Genomic DNA, 25,324 nt, shown 5'->3' with positions numbered 1-25,324 from the left:
AAAATGTCCTACTCATTTTCTTAACTTGTGAACTATCTACAGATAAGAAGCAACCACTGTTCTCATTTTGCAATGGAATACATTTGATTCACAACTCAGAAATGTCAACAGTGAGATCTGATAGTGGGGCTGGAGGAATCCACATGGAAGGTATTTAGAGATGTTGCTGACGTTTCTTAGCCACTACAGAGAACCAAACTACGTCCAGCTGTTTGACAGCGTGCTTCAATCACACAAACCCATGAAGTGCACCATGTTGCTAAAATTCACTTTCTGCATTCACACTTGGACATCTTCCCTGTTAATCTTGGAGCACTCAGTGATGAACTTGGTGAAAAGCTTCACCAGTACATTGCATTAAACAAAAAGTGGGTTCAGGGCAAGTGCAGTCAATGCTGACCAACGATCAAGGAACAATTGATGCTGAGTACAAACTAAAATCAGAAGCAGAACATTTTTAGCTCATCAGAACTAATACAACATGTCAGCATCATTAAGTGATTAAACACACTAAATTCAAATAAAGTCCCGTTTTCTCCAATTGTCCACATCATAAAAGTCAATCTGAACATCTATCATAATAACCTAAAATTTTTCAGGAAGCAAAACATTTGAACAAATTTGCTGTCTAGTGTAATCCACCTTGCCGCACAAACAGCTCTAACCAACCCATACATTGTATTTTGCATCTCCCCAATAGCTTATATTGGATTCAGTACAACAGAAATGAACAGATGGATAGGTGACAAAAAAAAGTTTCATATCAGAAGACACATTTTACATTATTATTATTGTGGCACACCTCTGACATGAACAGGCTCCAATTATGTAAAGCAGAAAATGGCCACTGGAGGCAGCACTGTATTACAACCCTAATTCCAAAAAAGTTGGGATGCTGTCTAGAATGTAAATAAAAACAATCCAATGAATTGCAAATCTCATAAACCCTTATTTTATTCACAACTTGCTGATTACCCAGTGGCTTCGCTCACTGAGTGCAAGGGAAAAAAAATAAAATGTAGTATATAAATTATTAAACAGTAAAACATTAACATGTAAGAAGTAAAGATACATTGAGCAGTACTGGAGTGCTTTTAGGTAAAGTACATTTTAAAGGCGCTATAACACAACAGGTAAGTAGCACTAACAGCAGCTTAAATTTATTTGGATCATCTTCTCAGTAGCAGATCCCTTGTGAAAGGCGCTACATGACCACTGTGGTATAGAAATTACATTTTCTGGGCGATCCTGCAAATATCTGCCTGACAACCTTGCATTACGTGCCTGTGATTTAAGAGAAAAATTATTCTGAGAAATGTGGACACTGCCATTCCGTGCTTAACAGGCAGAAGGTCCAAACAATTCCCAAGTCTAAAACTTAACATGAAGAGATCGGTACATCTTCTTAGATGTAAACCCTCCATCTTCTTAAAAGAATTTATCACAAAAGCAACCTTGAATGTTGCAGGGTTTTAATGACGTGAACTCACCTTAAGGGACAGTAAGTAGTCGTGAAGCGCAATTTACTAAGAGAGTTTTGAGTCGATGGCGCCGATCACACTCTTTCGCAAAGATTTCCACTCTCCCAGGAGCCATGGGAGATTCGAAGTGTCACAAACAGTGCGAGAAGAGAGGACGCTGCCCAAAACTGCGAAGCTCTTGACCCAGCGGAGCCGCCAGACATTCCACTTGTTTCCAGCGTCCACTTTGTTCTGACGTCCCCTCGCTGCTGAAGGCGATGTTGTCTTCACATTGTTTACAGCTCAGTGCAGTTAAAAAGTAGAAAAATGCAAATCTGTTTTCCTCATCTCTTCTACTATCAAGTACTGCCAAATAAAAAAAAAGTCACAATGTGGCAGTTTTGCGACAGTCACGCGGACAAATAAATAAAACTTCTCTGTCAGAACGTGCCTGGCGGTGGATGGCTCAGAGCTGGAGTGCACTTCTATGGGATAGATCAGCGTGTTTGTGTTAACTTCTTTTCAATATCAGTAAAATAACTCACAGAAATAATAACAATTCGTAAAGATGACATAAAAATGGCATCCACAAACGAAGTGATTAGTTCCCGTATTATAATATGTTCTGTGGTCACACGTAATTTCCGTTTCGCATGGTCATACGTAATTTCTGTTTCAAACGTGAAAAGAATTATATATATATATAGATAGATAGAACACAGAAAACATATCAGATGTTTTTATACCCAATCATGCTACTGACCTGTTGCCAACTAACTTAATTACCGTATATACTCGCGGATAAGTTCTCCCACGGATTAGTCGGGGCTTAACTTTACTGTATAATTTCTATAGCAGTAGAGTGTTGTACCGTGTTAGCCATAGATTAATACTGGAGAAAGCAGAGTGAAATGATGACACTTTTTATTGGCTAAAGTAGAAAGGTGTCATTTCACCCTACTTTCTCCTGTATAATTTCTGGTATTTTATAATGTCGATCGTATAAGTCTAATGTGAAAAACTCGCGCTATTGGTCCAAGAGATTATGAAATGCTAATGCCCACTTGATACAATAACCACGGAGCACACTGCCTTTTTTTCTAAGTATTGTGCCTATGTGACCACACGGTAATACCCAAATTATTCCGAAGTGACGCTTGCACTGAATTGTGTTTTTTGTATCTCACACTCTTATACACCGTTATCATAAGAGCATTACTTATCCATGATGGAGCGTCCGATCAGAAGAAAATCTGAAGCTGGTTTTGAATTAAAAGTCATTGAAGAGGCGAAAGAAATTGGTAACTGCGCTGCTGCAACAAAATTCGATACGTCTGAGAAACTGATGTGAGATCGGAGGAGACAAGACGTAAAAAAAAAAAATTAAGTTTTGCATTTTTGAACGGGCATACAAGTTGGGGTCTGATTTTATGATCGATTTTTCACAGTTTAAAGACCCAACTTATATGTGAGAATATATGGTAGTTACAAAATGTTCCTCTGGCTGCTTCTTTTTAGTACTACTTACTTTTCCAGCCTTTTGTTGTCCCCACCCCAACTTTTTTGAGATGTGTTGCTGCAATCAAATTCAAACTATGCTGATATTTTTCAAGAAAAAGTAAAATGTCTCACTTTTAACATTTGATATGTTTTCTATGTTTGATTGTGAATAAAATATGGATTTATGAGATTTGCAAATCATTGCATTCTGTTGTTATTTACATTTCAGACAGACGCCCAACTTTTTTGGAATTGGGGCTGTAATTTGTTAGCCTGATCTGTAGCAGTACTGTATTGTCAGAGAGTCCAGTGAAATTCAGACCAATAAGCAACAAGTCTCCGCTCTCCATTGACATGATAAACAAAAAAGTATTAAAATAGAGAAATTCACTTTAAAGAAACACAAAGCAATTTGCCTGATGTACTCCTTACCCCGTTTCAATACCGTTCATAAACAAAGCCACGTGACAGTGGACATCAGGTGTATCTCATACGGGGAAAAAAAATTTTAAACTAGCTGCTGCAAAATGGTTTATAAGATGTAATGTTAGCCAAAAGTTTGAAATAAAGCTGGCTGAATGCCGAAATATCTTTCATTGCATGCATGCAAGTGCCTAAATAGTCATTCATGGTGAATGAACATTTCTGAAGAGGTAGACTACAACTTTTGGTCTTTGTGATACGCTTCTGCATGAAATGTGGCTCGTAAATGATCATTACATCTGCCACAAAAATTTCTCCAATTTTAACATGTTCGTTCTCCAATGTAGTAAGTGGAAAATGCATTAGAGTTAACTTTTTAGACACAAAGTATTAAAAGTATTTATAAAATGTTTACAATCAAACTGTGTGCAGGCTCACCAGGAACTTCTGGTGTTATGCTGAAGAAATCTGTTTAGAGTTCAGAATTACAGACTACCACATCTTACCAGCACATTTTCTTTTCTTAAATGAAAGTGCTCAGGAATCAATAGAATTTCTATTAAAATATTTTATAAAATTCTAGTAGCCCTAAGTCATTATGACAGCAAGGCATTTGGTGTATGAAGAAGTTTCCACACCGATTCAATCTTGTTCCTTCAGTCCCAGCAATCCAAAGTGGTCAGAGGCTCTCAACTGTTTAACACATTGACAGATGTGCCAACAACCGTCTAAGCATATCCAAGCCTGCGCGTCTCTTCAGGCTACCTGGGTTTGCCCCCTCTTGCTTCAGTAGCATGCCAACAAGTGCCTGAACTGATGTCCCACTTAACATCTCCGTTGTTACAGTTGATGGACAGGGGATGTTCACTTTGAAACTCCATAAAGGCACAAATTACTGGACCCACTTGCATACAGAATGTAAACGTAAGTCTGTTGGAAGAAGGTTCACCATGAAAGGTGCCATATTAATGCCATCCTTAGGACAGGACAATAACAACAAGACATTTTAAGCTCTAGAAGGAGCTATAAAAGCAGTGGAGTTCTCTCTCCTGTTGGTTCTTCTCTTTTAAACAGGTCCTCCAATTTGTTTTTCAAGCGTACTCGCAGTGGGGGAATGTGATAGCTGGGGTCCAGAATATTGGTCTTCCTTCGCTCTTGCTCCTGTTTCCATATCATATAAGGGTTTGGTGGGAACAGAGGATTAGTCCTTTCCCTGCAGTACTGAACTGCAATTCCACTTCCAGCAAGGCAGACCCACACAACCAACATCACGATATCTGAAATATCAAAACATTACATTAGAGAAACAGGCAGTAAGGGAAATGAAGCCAACTGAACACAACCAAACTAGACGTTAGGTTATCGACTGCATTTGGAGATGCAATAAAATCTGTTCAGCTGTTACTTTATATTATCTTGATGAAGTAGTTCATTAAACGCCCCTTTGAACAGCACTTTTTACAGAGGGTGCTGTAACATTTGTGAAGATATATTGTTTGCAGTGGGGGCATCTGCAGAAGAAGAGACTCATTTAGCACCATACAGCAAGTCAAAGCCTGACACTGAAGCTCCAAACTTTTACATCCAATGCTGGCCACTGGGACGTCTGATCATCCACTAGTCTATAGCCTTGTGATTAATCAATGTGTCCGTTTTGCTCTTGATTTGGGCTGTATTTGGTCTTGTTAGATTACCATTTCTGAATTGTCGAAGTAGCTCGCTTACTCTGAGGCCTTCATTTATATTTAATGAAGAGTAAGATGGGAAACTTGATGATCTAGTAATGCTTATTTCAGAACTGAGAGCAAGTAACTTGAAAAGCTGGCATCTATTGCAGTCAAAAACATACATTGTTTTAGAGAATGTTGGCATACCATAGTTATGGTGCATAGAAATTTAACTTTTCATAAGGTTCTGAACTTGGTTCATAATGTCAGCATTGTATATTTTTTCTAATAAGTACAGGGGTTTTTATAATTTAATTGTAAATACAAAAAAATTACACATTTTAGATCCCTTTTGCTGAGAAAAAGCAATGTATACTGTATTTTACATACTATATACCCTGTATATATATATATATATATATATATATATATATTAGAAAAATTAATTGCATAAATGTAATTAATCGCATCTAACATTAAAACATGCAATTTTAAAATGAATCCATAAATTATGAAGTAAATACACTGACAAAATTAATGTAGAACCAACACAAAGGAATTAAAAAATAATAATGGCAATGACCTTAAACCTGAACTTTAACAAAATACTACTTGAGCAAGTACAACCTGAATTTGAATGCCTTCCTAAAAGGCAAGTTGAAAAAAAGGCAAAAAGAAAACAAGGCCAATGTATTAATTCTACACAGAAGTGCTAGAGTAAAAAATGAAATGATTGAAACGACTGTTGACTTTGAAAGCACTGCTCAAGACTGATTTAATTGAAAGAATGCACATCACTTAAATGGACATACATTACAACTTGTGTTAAAACTCTGGAAATACTATCCTCAATTGTTCATCATCATCAATGACTTGATAATCAATCAAACTCTACACAAGCGTTTTTCAACTGATACACCATGGAAGTGACAGTGTAGTGCCCCAGGGTCCAGACCTGAGAGAGACATGCTCCTCGGGTGGTCACGACTACCTGGAGAAGCTGACATTAAAAGCAGCTCTGTGATCACTGTTTTACAGACCCGGCACTCAGTGCACTTTAGCAGCCAGGAGACATGCCGGGGATCCATCTGCCTGGGTGTGTGTTTGCCAGCGATTGTTGCAGAGGTGAGGGCCAGTGGGCATACGAGTTTTCTCTGACCTCAGGTTAATGGAGTGAGGGAGGCAGAGAAGAACCATCTAAATGAGTGGGCAAAGGGACGAAGCAACTGAGAAATGTGTCCAAAGTGTTCACTATGTGCTGTATCCATAAATAAGCTGCTTATTTTGCCGTCCCCTGTCCCATACCCTTCAGACAGTTTAACAGAGACTTGATTCTTTTATGATTTGGTAGAATCATGGTGTGCCTTAGAATTTTTTAGGTTACAAAATGTGTCTCTCGCCACAGAAAAAAAGGTTGGAAAACACTGCTATACCTACATATTTGGTGCTAAAAAAAGTACTCTGTAGAAGTTATCTTGATTAAAAACTGACACCAGGAATTACTTGAGTGGATATGTTGCGTTCTTTGCATAAATTAGCAAAGATACTGCAGACAAATCATGGATAGGGATAATCATTACACATCTGTTTTGTAGAATTTTATCATAATATTAGGGCAGTCAGCACTGTAAGCTACATGGCCAACCAGCAAGTTAAATACTGAAGTACTAGAAACCCCTTTTTGTTTTTAGTGCTTCTCAAAGATAACTTATTTAGCACTTATAGGATATGACACTGAATTATTCTTCTTACAGAAACATGAAATGGGAGGGAAAAAAAGAGAGAGAGAGTATGATCTTTACCTTTGCAACTTTTCTCTAGTATTGCACCAGGACTGCCATAAACCTCCCCTCCCCTGCTCCTATGTCAGTGTATATAAATGAAGAAAATGAACACCAGTACTACACAGTCACATGTGGTGTGTCATTGGGAACCACACAATACAAAATTTGAAACCTTTAAATGAAAATTTTATTTCATAATTTTTTTTTAACGGTAGTATATGAATATGGTACTGGATGTGTATGTAACTTTTTAGGTACACACTTCACTTTTTTGTATTATTGTTTTATAATGTTAAATCAAACCACATATCAAATGACATATAAAAGAGACATAAGCATTACATGACGCACTGCAAACGTTGATTCTAGAGTCTACATTGATTAATTAGATTTCAACCTGCCTTAGTATACAGTGCATCCAGAAAGTATTCACGGCGCATCACTTTTTCCACATTTTGTTATGTTACAGCCTTATTCCAAATTGGATTAAATTCATTTTTTTCCTCAGACTGTGAATACTTTTCGGATGCACTGTATATGCATATATAAACACATACAGTCAAACACCGTATTGTTATACTGCATATAAAGCTAAGTGTCCCTGGTTGGCTCACTAACTGACAATTAAGAAACTCTTGGTTATTTGCAGACTTAAAAAAAAAAAATACACAATTTTCACTAAACGACAAATTTCATGGCCCTGAGGGCCATAAACATGCAACCCCACCAAAAACTTTACTTAATTTTGTGGGGGAAACAGAAAGGGAAACAAGGATATTTTAATATTAAAAACCAGAAAGGACAATCTTCATGCCATGTGTTGAATAGTACCCAGAGCGTATCTGGCAGCATTGTAGTTCTCTCAGAATCTTTTTTTATGCTTCATAAAAATATATGCCGAGTAATAATTATCAACACTATGCAAATGATATAACATAAATCTAAATTGTTAATTACTATAAAAGTTCTGTATATTTGCAGAAAATTGAATATTGGCCCACATATTTTTTTTAAATTTTAAGACATTCACACCACTTAGTCTTTACTTCTGTTTTTTATGCATTAGGATGCACATTTTATTCAACATTATTTTATTGACTGAAAACATAATTAACAATATTGATTTCCTGTAGTTTAAACTGACCACATTACTCATTCCCCTTAATAAATCACTCTCATTTGGTCCTGCACAGTTCTGTATAACTGTCTCTGTTCTTATATCATATCCTGTGTCACCCACTCCACAATAAAATCTAAATGACTTGCTGAACATAAGCCTTCACTACTACTAGTAACGACACCTCTTCCATGCTCAAAGCGCTTACACATAGTTCATATCAAAGTCTACACACTCTTCTTGAAATTGTAGCTGTACAGGCTGAAATCATAGCAAATGTGATTCCATTTAAAAACAAATAACTAAATAAAAAAAGTAAAAAAATTACCTTTTCCATCATAATTAATTCTGGCACCAATAACAATCACACATATGCTGATCTTTTTGATGTATTTTTAACATGTAATACTGAATGCAAGAAAATGCTCCCAGACTCAAAATACTGTATATATTTTTTTATATATAGTACTTTGTTAATCCCCAAGGGGAAATTGTCTTTTAGCATGACCTTTGGAGGTCAGTGTGCAGGGTCAGCCATTGTACAGCGTCCCTGGAGTAATATTCAGGCTAAGGGCCTTGCCCAAGGGCCCAGCGGAGTAGGATCCCTTCTGGCAGTAATTGGCAACCTTCCAGACAACTTAGCTTCAGAGCCACCACTCCACCTGTATATGTATATGCATGCAACACTTCCTTGTACAGTTGGATATGGCAATGATTATTCAGAAGGAACAAATATAATAATGTAGTACAAACAAATAAATAAGATCTTATTGTCAACTACATTAACTGGATCATTTTTTTTAAATCCCTAATATTTTTCACAATTTTCATAAAAAAGTACTCACCAATATCCTGAAAGTGTACGTTGGTGAAACTTCTGCTGAAATCGTCATTTAAGGCTCGCTTTAGGGTGTTGAAGGTGATGTAGGCAAAAGTGGTAGAAGCAAAAGTGTGGACAGCCAAAACTACAGCATATGCCCCAACAACTCCACAGGCTATGATGTTTCCCTGGATTAAAGGAAGAATGTTTTAATTTGTTTGCATTGTTGTTAATCATGTCATTATTTACTAATTACAATGCCTAGGCAGCACCTCTAATTCAAAAACATAAAAACTGCCATTACTCTTCTATCGCTCTGTCTCTTGGTAACAGAATGGTTGTTTGACTGAAGCTTGATTAATTAAGACATTCTACCACATGAAGCACACCTTTTTGTTCAGTTATGTTGGGAGATCCCAAGTTGCAGTTTTTTATTCTAACCAATTTCACAATCACCCTATCATTCTTAATTTTAATTGAAATTCATTGTTTAACAAGCTGTCCTTTGTTTTCTTATCCTATGAATTTCTGAAACATTTGTTTCTTTTGAGGAAAAATTTAAATACTTAATTATCCATTGCCATTTTCTTTTTCATTCACCTTTTTCCATAGAGTTTGCTCTCGTAAATTGTTGCTAACAACAGAGTTAAGAGTACAGTTACTTTAGTGCCAATTCTGCCTGTCTGCTCATTTATTAAGAAATGTTCCTTAATAAGCAGGCAAAGGAAACTATAGAATTAAAGGATTAAAATAAAAAGAAAATTGCCAAGGAAACATAAGCATTTAAAGCTATGGCAAGGAATAGAAAAATGTAAAATGGATAGGCCAGGTGACTGAAAAATGAGTGGCTGCAGCAACATAGCCGCCTCAGATACGAACATGAACACCTCTGATTTATGTGGTCTCTTGACTGTACCGTCAAGCTGCTCTTGTTATTTAAGGACAAGCAATAATCAAGCATTACTGTTGCTCTCAATGTGTCTCCAATGGTGTGAATGTTCTCATAGTATCAAATGTGCTCCTGTAATCTAAAAGCAACACATTTCCTATACTTTTGACATTTCCTCTGAAACTACTGACTTCATTTTACTGGCAACTGTTCACTTAAAGACATAAACATAAATTATTTGTGTAAAATTCTAGTTGAATGGTTGGACATTCACTACATTTCGACCATAATGTTATTGTATTTCAATACATGCAGTCAAAAACTCCTAACATCTACACAAAGCATCAAAGAATTTGCAAAAAGTCACCCGTGTAGAGAAGCCCTGAAATTACTTGCCAGGCTGCAAGGCAGACCTGATGCCACTGCATCCATGGATTATTGCTACCCTGATCCCTAGCTTGGTTGCCTTTAAAAGGAAAGACAAGCAAGGAAGCTTAGGGGCATCCTTTAGTCTCTTCCAGGCATTAAGGCAGGCCTATTGAAATGGTGGCCCGCAGGCTACATGCAGCCCAAAGCAACCTCTGAGTGGTCCAGTCCGTGGTCCCGCCAGGGCTCCAGACTGCAACTAAAATGACCACAAATGCAGCCAAATATGGTTGATGATCATTTCTACTTAGTTCGCCAGTGGCAATCATTGAAATTTTAAACTACTATATTATGATTACATAATATAATATGATTATACTATTATATTGATTACATCTTGCCTGAAGAAGGGGCCTGAGTTGCCTCAAAGCTTGCATATTATAATCTTTTTAGTTTAGCCAATAAAAGGTGTCATTTTGCTTGACTTCTCACTACTTTCATAATGGCTATCACAGTATAATGTAACACCCTAGTAATAAAAACTATTATATTTCAACAGATGCAATAGGCCATTTTTGTATTATTGAGTAGATGTGCCATTAACATATGTGTCGGTATGGATTTCCTCTTCCAAATCAGTTAGCTGCATAAAAGCCGGTTTATACTGCACCTCACATAGGGTACGAGGGAGTTGCCGCGAAAATTAAGTCACACTTGGGGTTGTGCACATTAAATATTTCTAAGTACACAGCGCTACTGACAGTACAGCCGTGAATTTCAACAAGAGGCTGGTTATGCTTGTGCCAGAATAATGATCGAAGGGCTGAATATGACACAAACGGTCATCAAAACAAAAGGTAGGCGTGCAAAACGTTTGAAATTCCTCTGCCCATCATATAGGTCCCCTATTATGAAGATATCTGTGCCCCAGTGAAATTCAGTTGTCCGTTCTGATTTCCTGCAGGCACACTAAGGTGTGATGGTGACCGATCTCCTTATGTTCGCGCATCTTTGCATGCCATTTCTCTTTTAATTCAATGTATACACCGCGCAAAATGCCGGCCTGTCCGTCAGTAAATATGTACAAGCAGTCGCCTGCCTGCTGTTTTGTCACACACAGTGATGTGATGAAGTCTGTATTTTCAGGGTGAAGGTATATTACTGTCACTTTACTTGGCTGCTCTGCGATTGACAGCAGATAGTAAACTTTGTTTGATTTAATACTGTACCCTTTTTTGATTTAATACACTCTGAAATGTGCATGGGTCAGACGTGAGCAAAATGTTAATTTTTTTATTTCAAAAGTGCAAAAAAAGTATTGCTAGTACCTCAGATTCTGCTCAGTTATAGGTTCAGTTATAGGTTCTATATATTGTCACAACCGGATGGACACCTGAGAAGACAGGAGGAGGGCTGGTGCCTCCTCCAGACCTCGAGGGGGCGACCGTCCTGGATGCCTCGGGTAAACAGCTGGGAAGCTCAACCCTGTAGGGACCAAGGGTTACCGCCAGGGGGACCCCAATACCAGGAAGACCCTACACCTCAGCACTTCCGCCACACCCGGAAGCCTGGGGGGACAGGGAAAACAGGGACACCCGGAGTGCTTTCAAGGAGACAGCCAGCACTTCCACCACACTGGGGCGTGTCGGTGGGAGATTGCCGGGAACACACCTGGAGCACATCCGGATGCTTATGTAAAGGGGCCGCCTCCCTGCAGAAGGGACAAGAGTCGGGTGGAAGAGTGACAAGGTCTTTGGAGGAGACGGCTTGAAGAAGAGAAGAAGAGAGAGAGAATACATTGGATTGGCCTGGACTGAGGGGTATTGGGGCTTGTGAGCACTGACTGTTGTATTGAATAATGAAGAATAAACGTGTGTTGGGTGACTTCAGTGTGTCAGCCTGTCTGTGTCCGGGGCAATGTTCACAATATATATATATATATATATATATATATATATATATATATATATTGTAGTGGATGGCCAGCTTCATATTCCGGCTCTCACCCCCAGGCTGTCAAGAGAAGCTCTCCCGAGAGCATGGACAGGCCCTGAATTCCAGCAGGGCCTCATGGATCGTGTAGTTTTTATGCACAGCCCTGCTGGATACCTTGGGGGCCACTGGGAGTCGCTGTCAGGCGGCCAGTGGACTCTTTTGCGCATTATGACCAGGAAGTTCATGACAGGAAGAGCGACGGGCTTCCGGGATGAGGAAAAACATTACCCTGACCCGGTAGGAATAAGGACTTGTGGACTGTTGGATTGGGAACACTTCTGGGTCGGGGAATATAAAAGGACTGAGGGAGCTCCCAGACGGCGAGCTGAGCTGGGTGTTAGGTGGGCAACGCGTCTGGGAGTGGAGGATTGGTTTATTTAGTATTGTATTTGGTTAATGAATAGTGTGGAGTGGAGGGTGCTTGGTGCACATAATTATTATAATAAAACAAAGAATTATTGCACTTTTACCTGGTGTCTGTACCTGAGGGTTCAAGGGAGCGATACTGCCCCTACTGTCACAATATAAATATATATATATATATATATATATATATATAGATATATATAGATATATATATATATATATATATAGCAGAATACCCGCATTTCACAGAGGAGAAGTAGTGTGTTAAAGAAGTTATGAAAAAGAAAAGGAAAAATGTTTAAAATAACGTAACATGATTGTTAATGTAATTGGTTTGTCATTGATATGAGTGTTGTTCTCATATCTATATATATATATATCTCTATATATCTATACTAATAAAAGGCAAAGCCCTCACTCACTCACTCACTCACTGACTCATCACTAATTCTCCAACTTCCCGTGTAGGTAGAAGGCTGAAATTTGGCAGGCTTATTCCTTACAGCTTACTTACAAAAGTTGGGCAGGTTTCATTTGAAATTCTACGCGTAAGGGTCATAACTGGAACCTATTTTTCTACATATAATGTAATGGAGTTGAGTTGAGATGGCGTGGGGCGGAGTTTCGTGTGACATCATCACGCCTCCTACGTAAGTACGTAGAGAACAAGGAAGAACTCCAAACAGCGATGAGCACAAAACGCCATTTCACAATTGAGAAGGCAGAAAAACATTATGAAGCAAATGATGCATACAAGCATATTCATAAGTACAGCTACTGCGGAAACAAAGCACGGCGTGAACCGTAAGTTTATATTAAATTAAGTTCATAGACAGGCTGCCACTAGCGTTTGTAATTTAGTGCCTGCCCATATAAGGCCGTCCATCAGCGGCAATCCAATACAAACACTGCCGGTAAATATTCACGTGTGAAGGACTGTGCTTATGCAGAGGAAGATGAGATGGTCAGGGTGGTGTTTGGCACAAACTCAGAAACTGCGAGAGAAACTTTTAAGTGCGGGTCTTAGCTGACATTACGAGATGGCACCAGCACAGCTGGGAACCTTCGATGCAAGAACACCAAGCGGCTCACGTGAACTGGCGCAATGCACAGACAAAAGCAACAGTTCCAAAGAGTGCTGAACAAAAACCGAATTACACAATTGAGAAGGCAGCAAAAAAATATGAAGCGTCTTATACATACAATCATATTCATAAGTGCAGCTACTGCGGAAACAAAGCACACGGTGGAAAAAGTGAATGTCCGCTAAAGGAAGACAGTGTAAAAAAACCCGTGCATGCAGTTTGTCACATCTCAGATAAAGAGGAAGACGAGCTGTTTATTGATGCAGTAAGAAACTAATCGATGAATGAAACCTCTTATCTTTACAGCGATTGACAAACACGGAATGTAACTTGAACACAACACATCATACAAATACGACCTGATTGAAAGAAATAATGATAATCAAATCCTTGATGACAGCAACATTCAATAACACTCACAAAACAATTACTGTATATTGACAATCATGTTACGTTATTTTTAAAATGTTCCCTTTTCTTTTTCATAACTTCTACTTCTCCACTGCGATACGCGGGTATATATATAAATGTATATATATACCCGATCTACAATACATACTCGCATAGACAAGCCACACGCTGTGGTGTAATTGTAGAGTCTTAAGCCTCTAATGCCGACATTCGAGGTTGATTCCCGAGAGGGATGCACTGAGTATGTACGCGCTACCGATTCATTTTACCTTCGCATCTCCTTGGTTTGGGACGTATGTTTAACGCAGAATCATGTTACGTTATTTTTAAAATGTTTCCCTTTATTAGCACAAGCACAGCTGAGAAGCTTCGATGCATGTACTCCATAACGCGTTAAAAAAATAACGCATTTAATCACACTTTCAATTCCAAGCAACGGGAACTTTTGTCAATGCATGATTTCCTGGTACATCCATTACACTGATGCACACATCACAGCTACAAAAATGTTAGAGTCGGAATAAAGCGCGTTCCTACGACTGATCATTTCGACTTCCGAAAGCCTTGATAAAAGCATGGTTTTGTGCACACTGAAAAGCAAGCAAAATTAGATGCATTACAGAAAGCGGACTTTGTGGCTCTTACTGGGGATCATTGGACTTCCGTGACCGTTAGTAATTCTAATTACATCTAATTACAAAATGTTCAATGATCACACTGTTTTAGCCTAATGTACAAAATAATTTTGGCTAATGTTACTCAGAGTTTAAAGATTAAGTTGGTCAAATTACCTTTTATGTTTCTGACTTATTTTTTTAAGAAGAAAAACTGCACTTTATGTTGAAATTTTGGTTATTATTATTTAAAGACAATACTATTCTGAAAATGTACTTAAAGTACTTAAACTACCACTTTATTTTTAAGTCTGCCCAATTTTAACCAGGGATGATATTTTTGTTTCTGTTTTGAATTCAAATGCAGTTTAAAGGCTTTTTTTCAGAAATTAAAACAGCTTCAGTTTACAATATTCATGTCCATGTCTATTATTTGATTCTGTAAGCCCACTAAAACCGTTTTAAATAAAAAAAAAACATTTGCATTTGGGGGAAATTTACGTGTGCGATTACATACGATTAATCAAGATTAATTCTTACACAGCCTCTAATTAATTGGATTAATTTTTTTAATCGAGTCCCACCCCTAATATATATATATGTGGATATATATATGTAGATTTGTATATGTGTATATATGTATATATATGTGTGTGTGTATATACAGTATGTGTATATATGTATATGTATATATGTATGTGTGTATATATATATATATATATATATATATATATGCCAGCAACACTCATGACAATGACAAAACAATTACATTGTCAATCATGTTACATTATTATTAAAATGTTTCCTTTTCTTTTTACTTCTCGCTGCCAATCTAGGTATTTTGCTATATATATATATATATATATATATATATATATATATATATATATATATATATATATATATATACATACATACAGATATATATATAAATATATATATATATATAAATAGATAGATATGACAACAACACTCATATCAATGACAAAACAATTACATTAATTACATACTTACATTAATTACAACAATTACATACTTTTTTAACACACTACTTCTCTGCTGCGAAGCGCTGGTATTTTGCTAGTATATATATATATATATATATATATATATATATATATATATATATATATAGCAAAATACCGCTAACAGCAGAGAAGTAAAAGAAAAGGAAACATTTTAATAATAACGTAACATGATTGACAATGTAATTGTTTTATCATTGTCATGAGTGTTGCTGGCATATATATATATATATATATATATATATATATATATATATATATATATATATATATATATACACACACACGTGGACAAAATTGTTGGTACCCTTCAGTAAATGAAAGAAAAACTCAAAATGGTCACAGAAATAACTTTAATCTGACAAAAGTAATAATAAATAAAAATTCTATGAAATTTAACTAATAAAAGTCAGACATTGCTTTTCAACCATGCTTCAACAGAATTAATTAAAAAAAACTAATGAAACAGGCCTGGACAAAATGATGGTACCCTAGAAAAGACTGAAAATAATGTGACCAAAGGGACATGTTAATCCAAGGTGTGTCCACTAATTAGCATCACAGGCAGGTGTCTACAATCTTGTAGTCAGTCAGTGGACCTATATATAGGGCTCCAGGTAGTCACTGTGTTGTTTGGTGACATGGTGTGTACCACACTCAACATGGACCAGAGGAAGCGAAGGAAAGAGTTGTCTCAGGAGATTAGAAAGAAAATTATAGACAAGCATGTCAAAGGTAAAGGCTATAAGACCATCTCGAAGCAGCTTGATGTTCCTGTGACTACAGTTGCACATATTATTCAGAAATTTAAGATCCATGGGACTGTAGCCAACCTCCTGGACGTGGCGCAGGAGGAAAATTGATGACAAATCAAAGAGACGGATAATACGAATGGTAACAAAAGAGCCCAGAAAAACTTCTAAAGAGATCCAAGATGAACTTCAAGCTCAAGGAACATCAGTGTCAGATCGCACCATCCGTCGTTGTTTGAGCCAAAGTGGACTTCATGGGAGACAACCAAGGAGGACACCATTGTTGAAAACAAATCATAAAAAGCCAGACTGGAATTTGCCAAACTACATGTGGACAAGCCACAAAGATTCTGGGAGAATGTCCTATGGACAGATGAGACAAAAATTGAACTTTTTGCCAAGGCACATCAGCTCTGTGTTCACAGACGGAAAAATGAAGCATATCAAGAAAAGAACACTGTCCCTTCTGTGAAACATGGAGGATGCTCTGTTATGTTCTGGGGCTGCTTTGCTGCATCTGGCACAGGGTGTCTTGAATCTGTGCAGGGTACAATGAAATCTCAAGACTATCAAGGATTCTAGAGAGAAATGTGCTGGCCAGTGTCAGAAAGCTTGGTCTCAGTCGCAGGTCATGGGTCTTGCAACAGGACAATGACCCAAAACACACAGCTAAAAACACCCAAGAATGGCTAAGAGGAAAACAGTGGACTATTCTAAAGTGGCCTTCTATGAGCCCTGACCTCAATCCTATTGAGCATCTTTGGAAAGAGCTGAAACATGCCGTCTGGAAAAGGCACCCTTCAAACCTGAGACAACTGGAGCAGTTTGCTCATGATGAGTGGGCCAGAATACCTGCTGAGAAGTGCAGAAGTCTCATTGACAGTTACAGGAATCGTTTGATTGCAGTGATTGCCTCAAAAGGTTGTGCAACAAAATATTAAGTTAGGGGTACCATCATTTTTGTCCACGCCTTTTTAATGAGTTTGTTTTTTTAAATAATTCTGTTGAAGCATGGTTGAAAATCAATGTCTGACTTTCATTGGTTAAATTTCATAGAATTTTTATTTATTATTACTTTTGTCAGATTAAAGTTATTTCTGTGACCATTGTGAGTTTTTCTTTCATTGACTGAAGGGTACCAACAATTTTGTCCACGTGTGTATATATACACATATATATACATATATATATGTACATATATACACACACACACATACTATGGGGTGCTAAACAGGCAAATACATTGATTTTGTGAATATATAAAGTCGGCGTCAGAATATAACTTTATATATTTCAACACTGACTTTATATATTCAAGTTTTGACTTTATATATTCCAGCGCTGACTTTATGTATTCAAGTTTTGACTTTATTTATTCCGACGGTGACTTTATATAATCAAGGTTTGACTTTATATATTTGGGAATGACTTTATATATAAAAGTTTTGACATTATATAGTTACATTTAGTCATCATTGCATAACTTTTTCTTTACCATAGAAATTTAAAGACTAAATTCAACTTCCATTCCTAACAAAGATATTTCTGGCGACTAAATAGAACCCCATTTATATCCAAATTCGAGCTATTGAGCCGTCGCCTGCCTGCCTGAATAAGTCACCCTCGCTTCACTCTTACTTTTTTACCGTTCATTTAATCATGGCTAGTGGCGGAAAAATTATAAAATGGAAGGAGGATTACACTGAGTATGGCTTTACCAAAACAATTATTGATGGCGAATCGATTATTCATAAAGCTTCAATTGGTGATCTGTTTTTCTGTGTTAACCTCATATTTTGTCATACTTCTCAAACCAAGGGGGTGCGAGGGTAAAATGAATCGGGAAGCACTGATCAATGTAATCGGTGTACCAGGAAATCATGCATTGACAGAAGTTCCCCTTTGCTTGTATTGCAAAGTGTGATTAAATGCGTGATTTTTAACGTTATGGAGCACATGCATCAAAGCTTCTCAGCTGTGCTTGTGCTAAGAAAAGGAAACATTTTAAAAATAACGTAACACGATTGTCAGTGTAACCTTTTGTAAGTAGTGCCTGGAGGATTCAGTGTGGAGAAACTGTAGAGCGTGTGTATTAACTTGTGGATTTTTCTGTGAGTATTTGGTGGCAGCGTCACAAAGTCGCTTCTGTAACACTGCGTGTGTTAGCTGCGGAGCTCAGCTCAGAGCGAAATGAGGTGAATGGGAGGGGAGATGATGACGTGACTCCCCCACCCGCCTTAACTGTCAATCCCCCACAAACACAGTCTCTCGGAATTTGCATAAGCACAGCCCTTCATGTGCAATTTTAACTTGGTTACAAAGTGATCAAAACTCTCGTTTATATCCTGCGTCCTCTCATTAAACTTGTATCCCGCATTACCCGTGGGCATGACAAACGCCAGCGGCAGCCTGTCTATGAACTTAATTTAAACTTTAGGTTTACACCATACTTTGTTTCCGAAGTAGCAGCACTCATGAATATGGTTGTATATGTCACTCACTCGCTTCTTACTGTTTCGCTGCCTTCTCAATTATATAATGCATGTTTTCTTCAGCGCTTTTTGGAGCTCTTCCTGGTTTTCTATGCACTGCATTGACAGTCAGTTCACGTGATTACATGGGAGGCGTGATGATGTCACACGAAACTCCGCCCCCCACGGCTTTCAAGCTCAACTCCATTACAGTAAATGGAGAAAAATACCTTCCAGTTATGACCATTACGCGTACAATTTCGAAATGAAACCTGCCCAACTTTTGTAAGGAAGCTGTAAGGAATGAGCCTGCCAAATTTCAGCCTTCTACCTACACGGGAACTTGGAGAATTAGTGATGAGTCAGTGAGTGAATGAGTCAGTCAGTCAGTTAGTGAGGGCTTTGCCTTTTATTAGTATATATATATATATATATATATATATATATACACATTTTGATGTGCCTGTGTCAGAGATAGGCTGGAAATGTACACTGATTACAGCGCATTGCCGCACCCACAACACTACAGACCACCTGAATTAGGACCCAAGTACGGCAAGTGACACCTCAGCACCACACAGGAACAGTGTGAGGTAATTTATGTTGGCTAGAGTGCCAATCCTGCTGTCAACCCCCAAATTTTCCCTGTAAATTGGAGGACCTGCTTGCAGGTCTGCATACAGATTAACATCATGTTTAGGCCGAAGCAATTGCAGATTAAGAGCCTTGCTCAAGGGCCCAACAGAGTTACTTCTGCCGTTTACGGGATTCGAACTGGTAACTTTCCAATTACCGGTGCAGATGTGACCAAAGTTAAAAGGGAGTCAATAAATAAACATTACTTGTTTTTAAATACATTCATTTGTGTTGAGTTGCAATTGCCTGCTGCTTAGCAGATGCTGAAAATGTCTGGCCCAGCTAGAATTTTTGGTTTGAATATCTGGCCCAATTGAATGTGTAGTTGAATAGCCCTGCATTAGGGTCTTCACCTGCCAGAGTGGGTCATCAATGCCGAGTAAGCTATAGTGCCAACCTGCCAGGCAATACTGCCTGTCTTTTCTACCCTGTCATTCTGTGGCACTCTGTGACTAGCTAAGTGGGTATGACCCTTCTGTCACTCTGTCCCTTGTTGAGTCCTACTTTTGCCCTGGGTTATTCAGATGGCATCTTGCCAACATCTAACCAACTAGGCTATACATAAAATACAGGTAGTTCTTTGACCTATATATTGTTAACTTTTTACAAAAATAATGCATTGATAATTATATACTCCCAATCCCCCAAATATATAAAAATATCACACAATCAAACTATGACATACAGTCATATGGAAAAGTTTGGGAGCCCCATTCAGCCTGCATAATAATTTACTCTACTTTCAACAAAAAAAGATAACAGTGGGATGTCTTTCATTTCCTAGGAACATCAGAGAACTGGGGTGTTTTCCAAACAAAGATTTTTAGTGAAGGAGTATTTAGTGGTATGAAATTAAATCAAATGTGAAAAACTGGCTGTGCAAAAATTTGGATCCCCTTGTAATTTTGCTGATTTGAATGCATGTAACTGCTCAATACTGATTACTTGCAACAAAAAAATGGGTTGGATTAGCTCGGTAAGCCTTGAACCTCATAGACAGGTGTGTCCAATCATGAGAAAAGGTATTTAAGGTGGTCAATTGCAAGTTATGGTTCCCTTTGACTCTCCTCTAAAGAGTGACAGCATGGGATCCTCAAAGCAACTCTCAAAAGATCTGAAAACAAAGATTGTTCAGTATCATGGTTTAGGGGAGGGCTACAAAAAGCTATCTCAGAGGTTTAAACAGTCAGTTTCAACTGTAAGGAATATAATCAGGAAATGGAAGGTCACAGGCACAGTTGCTGTTAAACCCAGGACTGGCAGGCCAAGAAAAACACAGGAGTGGCATATGCGCAGGATTGTGAGAATGGTTACAGACAACCCACAAATCACCTCCAAAGACCTGCAAGAACATCTTCCTGCAGATGGTGGATCTGTACATCGTTATACAATTCAGTGCAATTTGCACAAAGGACATCTGTACAGCAGGGTGATGAGAAAGAAGCCCTTTCTGCACTCACATCACAAACAGAGTCGCTTGTTGTATGCAAATGCTCATGTAGACAAGCCAGATTCATTTTGGAACAAAGTGCTTTGGACTGATCAGACAAAAATTAATGTTATTTGGTCATAACAAAAAGCGCTTTACGTGGCAGAAGAACAACACCACATTCCAAGAAAAACACCTACTGTCAAATTTGGTGGAGGTTCCATCATGCTGTGGGGCAGTGTGGCAAGTTCAGGGACTGGGGCCCTTGTTATAGTCAAGGGTTGGATGAATTCAATCCAATATCAACAAATTCTTCAGGATATTGTTCAAGCATCAATCACAAAGTTGAAGTTACGCAGGGGTTGGATATTCCAACAAGACAATGACCCAAAACACAGTTCGAAATCTACAAAGGCATTCATGCAGAGGGAGATGTACAATGCTCTGGAATGGCTGTCACAGCCCCCTGACTTGAATATCATCGAAAATATATGGGATGATTTGAAGCAGGCTGTCCATGCTTTGCAGCCATCAAATTTAACTGAACTGGAGAGATTTTGTATGGAAGAATGGTCAAAAATACCTCCATCCAGAATCCAGACACTCATCAAAGGCAATAGGAGGTGTCTAGAGGCTGTTATATTTACAAAAGGAGGCACAACTAAGTATTGATGTAATATCTCTGTTTAGGTGCCCAAATTTATGCACCTGTCTAATTTTGTTATGATGCATATTGCATATTTTCTGTTAATCCAATAAACTTAATGTCACTGCTGAAATACTACTGTTTCCATAAGGCATGTCATATATTAAAAAGAAGTTGCTACTTTGAAAGCTCAGCCAATGATAAACAAAAATCCAAAGAATTAAGAGGGGTTCCCAAATTTTTCATATGACTATATATAAAAATATTAATAGATTGGCTTTGTGAACAGTTTTATTTTTGGTACAAACATTTGGACAGAAACTGCACAAGACAGTCAAATTTGAAGATTATTTGGATCTTTTTTCCTTGTGGCAAATGTGTGATAGTAAAGCCACCATTTTAGCAAGGACCTATAAATGCTGCTTATGTGTTCTTACCTCTCTTGGCCACCAAATGAATAACAATGGGACAATAAGGGCTATAACACAAAAGAGCACCCAGAAAATGATATCACTCTGGAAAATGTTGAAGTCCCCTAAAGATAAAATGACACATAAGTCCATCAATAAACCATAAATGTAACATTTAGAACATTTAGTAATCTATGTTAGTGGGTTTGTTAAATCAGTTTCTTGTAAACCCATAACCACCTTGGCAACTGAAAACTCCTATTTCATTGCTTCTCTATAAAACGCTCTTCCTTGATTTGTCTGTGATCACCTAAAAGCTCACATTTTCCTTTTTGTATTTTACATTTGTATGTATATTTTAAGCAATTCTCAACTGTGAAGTGAACAACTACAAATGCTAAACTGATGACTTCTTCTCATACTTCACTGAGAATTGTATATTTTGAAAGTTTAATTTTGAACTTGTAAAACCCCACAGAATGCAATAATTTGCAAATCTCATAAACACATATTTTATTAACAACAGAGAAAATATATCATGTTTAAACTGAGAAAATGTACAGTATAATTTGAATAAAAGAATAAGTTCATTTTGAATTTGACGGCAGTGACAGGTCTCAAAAAAGTTGGGACAGGGTCAAGTTTACCACTGTGTAGCAGCCCCTCTTCTTTTAACAACAGTCTGTAAACATCTGGGAACTGAGGAGACCAGTTGCTGGACTTTTGAGAGTGGAATGTTGTCCCATTCTTGTCTGATATAGGATTCTAGGTGCTCAATAGTCCTGGGTCTTCTTTGTCGTATTTTTTGTTTCATACACCGACTGCTTTCATTTGGTGAAATGTCTGGACTGCAGGCAGGTCTCTACTACAAAGCCATGCTTTTGTCATAGATGCAAGTATGTGATTTAGCACTGGCATGCTGAAATATGCAAGGCCTTCCCTGTAAAAGACGTCGACTGGATGGGAGCAAATGTTGCTCTAAAACCAGTATACACCTTTCAGCATTGATGGTGCCTTTCCAGATGTGCAAGCTGCCAGTTCCATAAAAAATGCAGGCTTTTGAACGAAGTGCTGATAACATCAGATGGTCCCTCTCCTCTTTAGTCCAGAGGACGCAACATCCATGTTTTTCAAAAAGAATTTCAGATTTTGATTCGTCTGACCACAGAACAGTTTTCCAATTTGCTTCAGGCCTTTTTAAATGAGCTTTGGCCCAGAGAAGAAAGTAGTGTTTTTGGATCATGTTCATATACAGCTTCTTCTTTTCATGATGGAGGCTTTAACCTGCATGTATGGTTGGCATAGGAAACTGTGTTCACAGACAGTGATATCTAGAAGTGTTCCCGAGCCCATGCAGTGGCTTCCATGACAGAATTATGCCTGTTTTTAATGCAGTTCCGCCTGAGGACCCGAAGATCACAGGCATCAAATACTGATTTTTGGTCTTATCCCTTGAGCACAGAGATTCTCCTGATTCACTGAATCTTTTGATGATATTATGTACTGTAGATGATAGAATATTCAAAGTCTTCGAAATTATACATTGAAGAACATTATTCTGAAATTGTTCCACAATTTGTACATGCACATTGGTGAAACTTCTAAGTGCCTCTCCCTCTCTAAAATACTCTTTTTATACTCATTCATGTTACTGACTTGTTGCCAATTAACCTAATTAGTTGCAAAATACTCCTCCAGCCGTTTCTTTTCAGTACCACTTACTTTTACATCCTTTTGTTTCCCCGTCACAACTTTTTTTGAGACGTGTTGCTGCCATCAAATTCAAAATAAGCTAATATTTTTCATAAAATAGTAAAATGTTTCACTTGCAACATTTGATATGTTTTCTATGTTTGATTGTGAATAAAATATGGGTTTATAAGTTTGGCAAATCATTGTATTTTCTTTTTTATTTAAATAGCATTTCAACTTTTTTGGAATTGGGGCTGTATCATCACATAAACGTTTCAATTGTATTCCTTTGCTCAAAAAAAGTTTTTCATTTTTTGTTTGTAATAAATGAAATCAGACACAAGGAGTAATCTATAAATTATTAAAGTGTGGCAACTAATTCTGTATGTGATTCTTAAATCATACTATCAACTCAGTATTATGTTAGAAACTCTTGATGAACAGGAATCAATAAGCTATTATATATGTTGACCTTAATGGCATGTGACCATCAAACATTTATGTTTCACATATTTAGTCATACTCACTGGATTTATTTCATTTTTGCTGTTTAGAATTAGTTGCCAATATTTTTTACATAATTGAATAATTTACTGAATATTTGTACAGTTGTAAAAAAGTGCATCAGACAAGACAACTATTTTAAAATGCTTTATAAAGAGATTATATGCTTTAAAAATTAAGAACAGCAGCAAGTTCTTCTGTCTTTTTTGTAGTATTTGCTTCTGTAAATCAAATGAAAATTAACTGTTGTGGTTAACTGCAAAGAAAAAATATTTTTGACACTGATAGTTAGAAAATGTTTCTTGTACAAACAGAAAAAAAGTCAGCAAAGTATACCATTAGCAGTAATATAAAAGGGGAAGCAGAAAATGCTCTTTTTCATACAGGTAGTAAGTGAAGAAGAATTTGAGTAAAGGACAGCTTATTTTACGTTTGTTTTCAGTTGCTTACCTAATCGAGTGAAGAATATGATGGATGCTAGAATTAATCCCAGTATAATGCTGACCATTGCCATGCACATGATGACAGAACCGAATCTCCACCAACAAAGTGCCACAAGGGCTCCCGATATGATTCCTGTCATTGCAGTTAAGCCTAAGCGAGCTGGAAGACAATAAGAGACACATCAGCTAAATACACAAGACTAGTCTTAAAGCTTAAAGAGATAAGTTAAAGAAAAAGAATGAACTGAATAGTACAAGTCAGTAAATCATCCCCACCATTTCCTGTTCTAAAAATGATTATGACTAGTAATGTAATCTAACAAATACCAATGGCTGTGGTTTTATCTACTCTTTGGATCACCCTAATACTGAATTTAGTTCAAGCTGGTTACAGCTATCTTGGCAGTCGATGCACTTCAGTTCATGTCTATAATGCTGTTTTGCTGTATGCTCAAAATGTAACAAGATTGTTTAAATGAATCTAGCTGCTGTGAGAAGAAGAATGAGCAAACACATGTTGAAAACACACCGTTAATTATGTGTGCTGGCCATTCTCTGAAAAAACATTTATATACTAGACATAACCATATTTTGTTTTTGTTTGTAATATTTTAGTCCTACCCCAACAGGTTTCCACAATACTGCTACCTCGCCATCATCCATTGGTGGCTGCAACAGCACACAAGTTGATTTTTCATTTTAATTTGGAAGTTCTTAGTCAATGTATGATTCAAATATGACAGCTGAAGCATTACTCACTGATAATACAGGTATAATTCCATTACAACGAAGTGCCATGGACCTAAAAAATATTTTGTT

At 37.4% G+C, this 25,324-nt stretch overlaps 1 protein-coding gene across 1 annotated transcript in view; it reads right to left on the bottom strand.

Annotated features, from left to right (window-relative positions):
• Positions 1–2,858: 2,858 nt before the first annotated feature.
• Positions 2,859–25,324, bottom strand: part of tm7sf3 (transmembrane 7 superfamily member 3) — a 77,986-nt gene continuing 55,520 nt past the window's right edge. Inside the window, exons 9-12 of the mRNA XM_039761674.1 lie at positions 24,513–24,665; positions 21,894–21,991; positions 8,797–8,959; positions 2,859–4,660 (exon numbers count right to left, since the gene is read on the bottom strand). Of these exons, the coding sequence (XP_039617608.1) occupies positions 4,407–4,660; positions 8,797–8,959; positions 21,894–21,991; positions 24,513–24,665 (668 nt within the window). The 3' untranslated portion in view covers positions 2,859–4,406. The remainder of the gene's footprint in view (positions 4,661–8,796; positions 8,960–21,893; positions 21,992–24,512; positions 24,666–25,324) is intronic.

This window comes from Polypterus senegalus, chromosome 8 (assembly GCF_016835505.1).
Source record: "Polypterus senegalus isolate Bchr_013 chromosome 8, ASM1683550v1, whole genome shotgun sequence".
In the NCBI taxonomy this organism is placed as follows: Eukaryota; Metazoa; Chordata; class Cladistia; order Polypteriformes; family Polypteridae; genus Polypterus; species Polypterus senegalus.
This window is presented reverse-complemented; position numbering and strand designations above follow the sequence as displayed.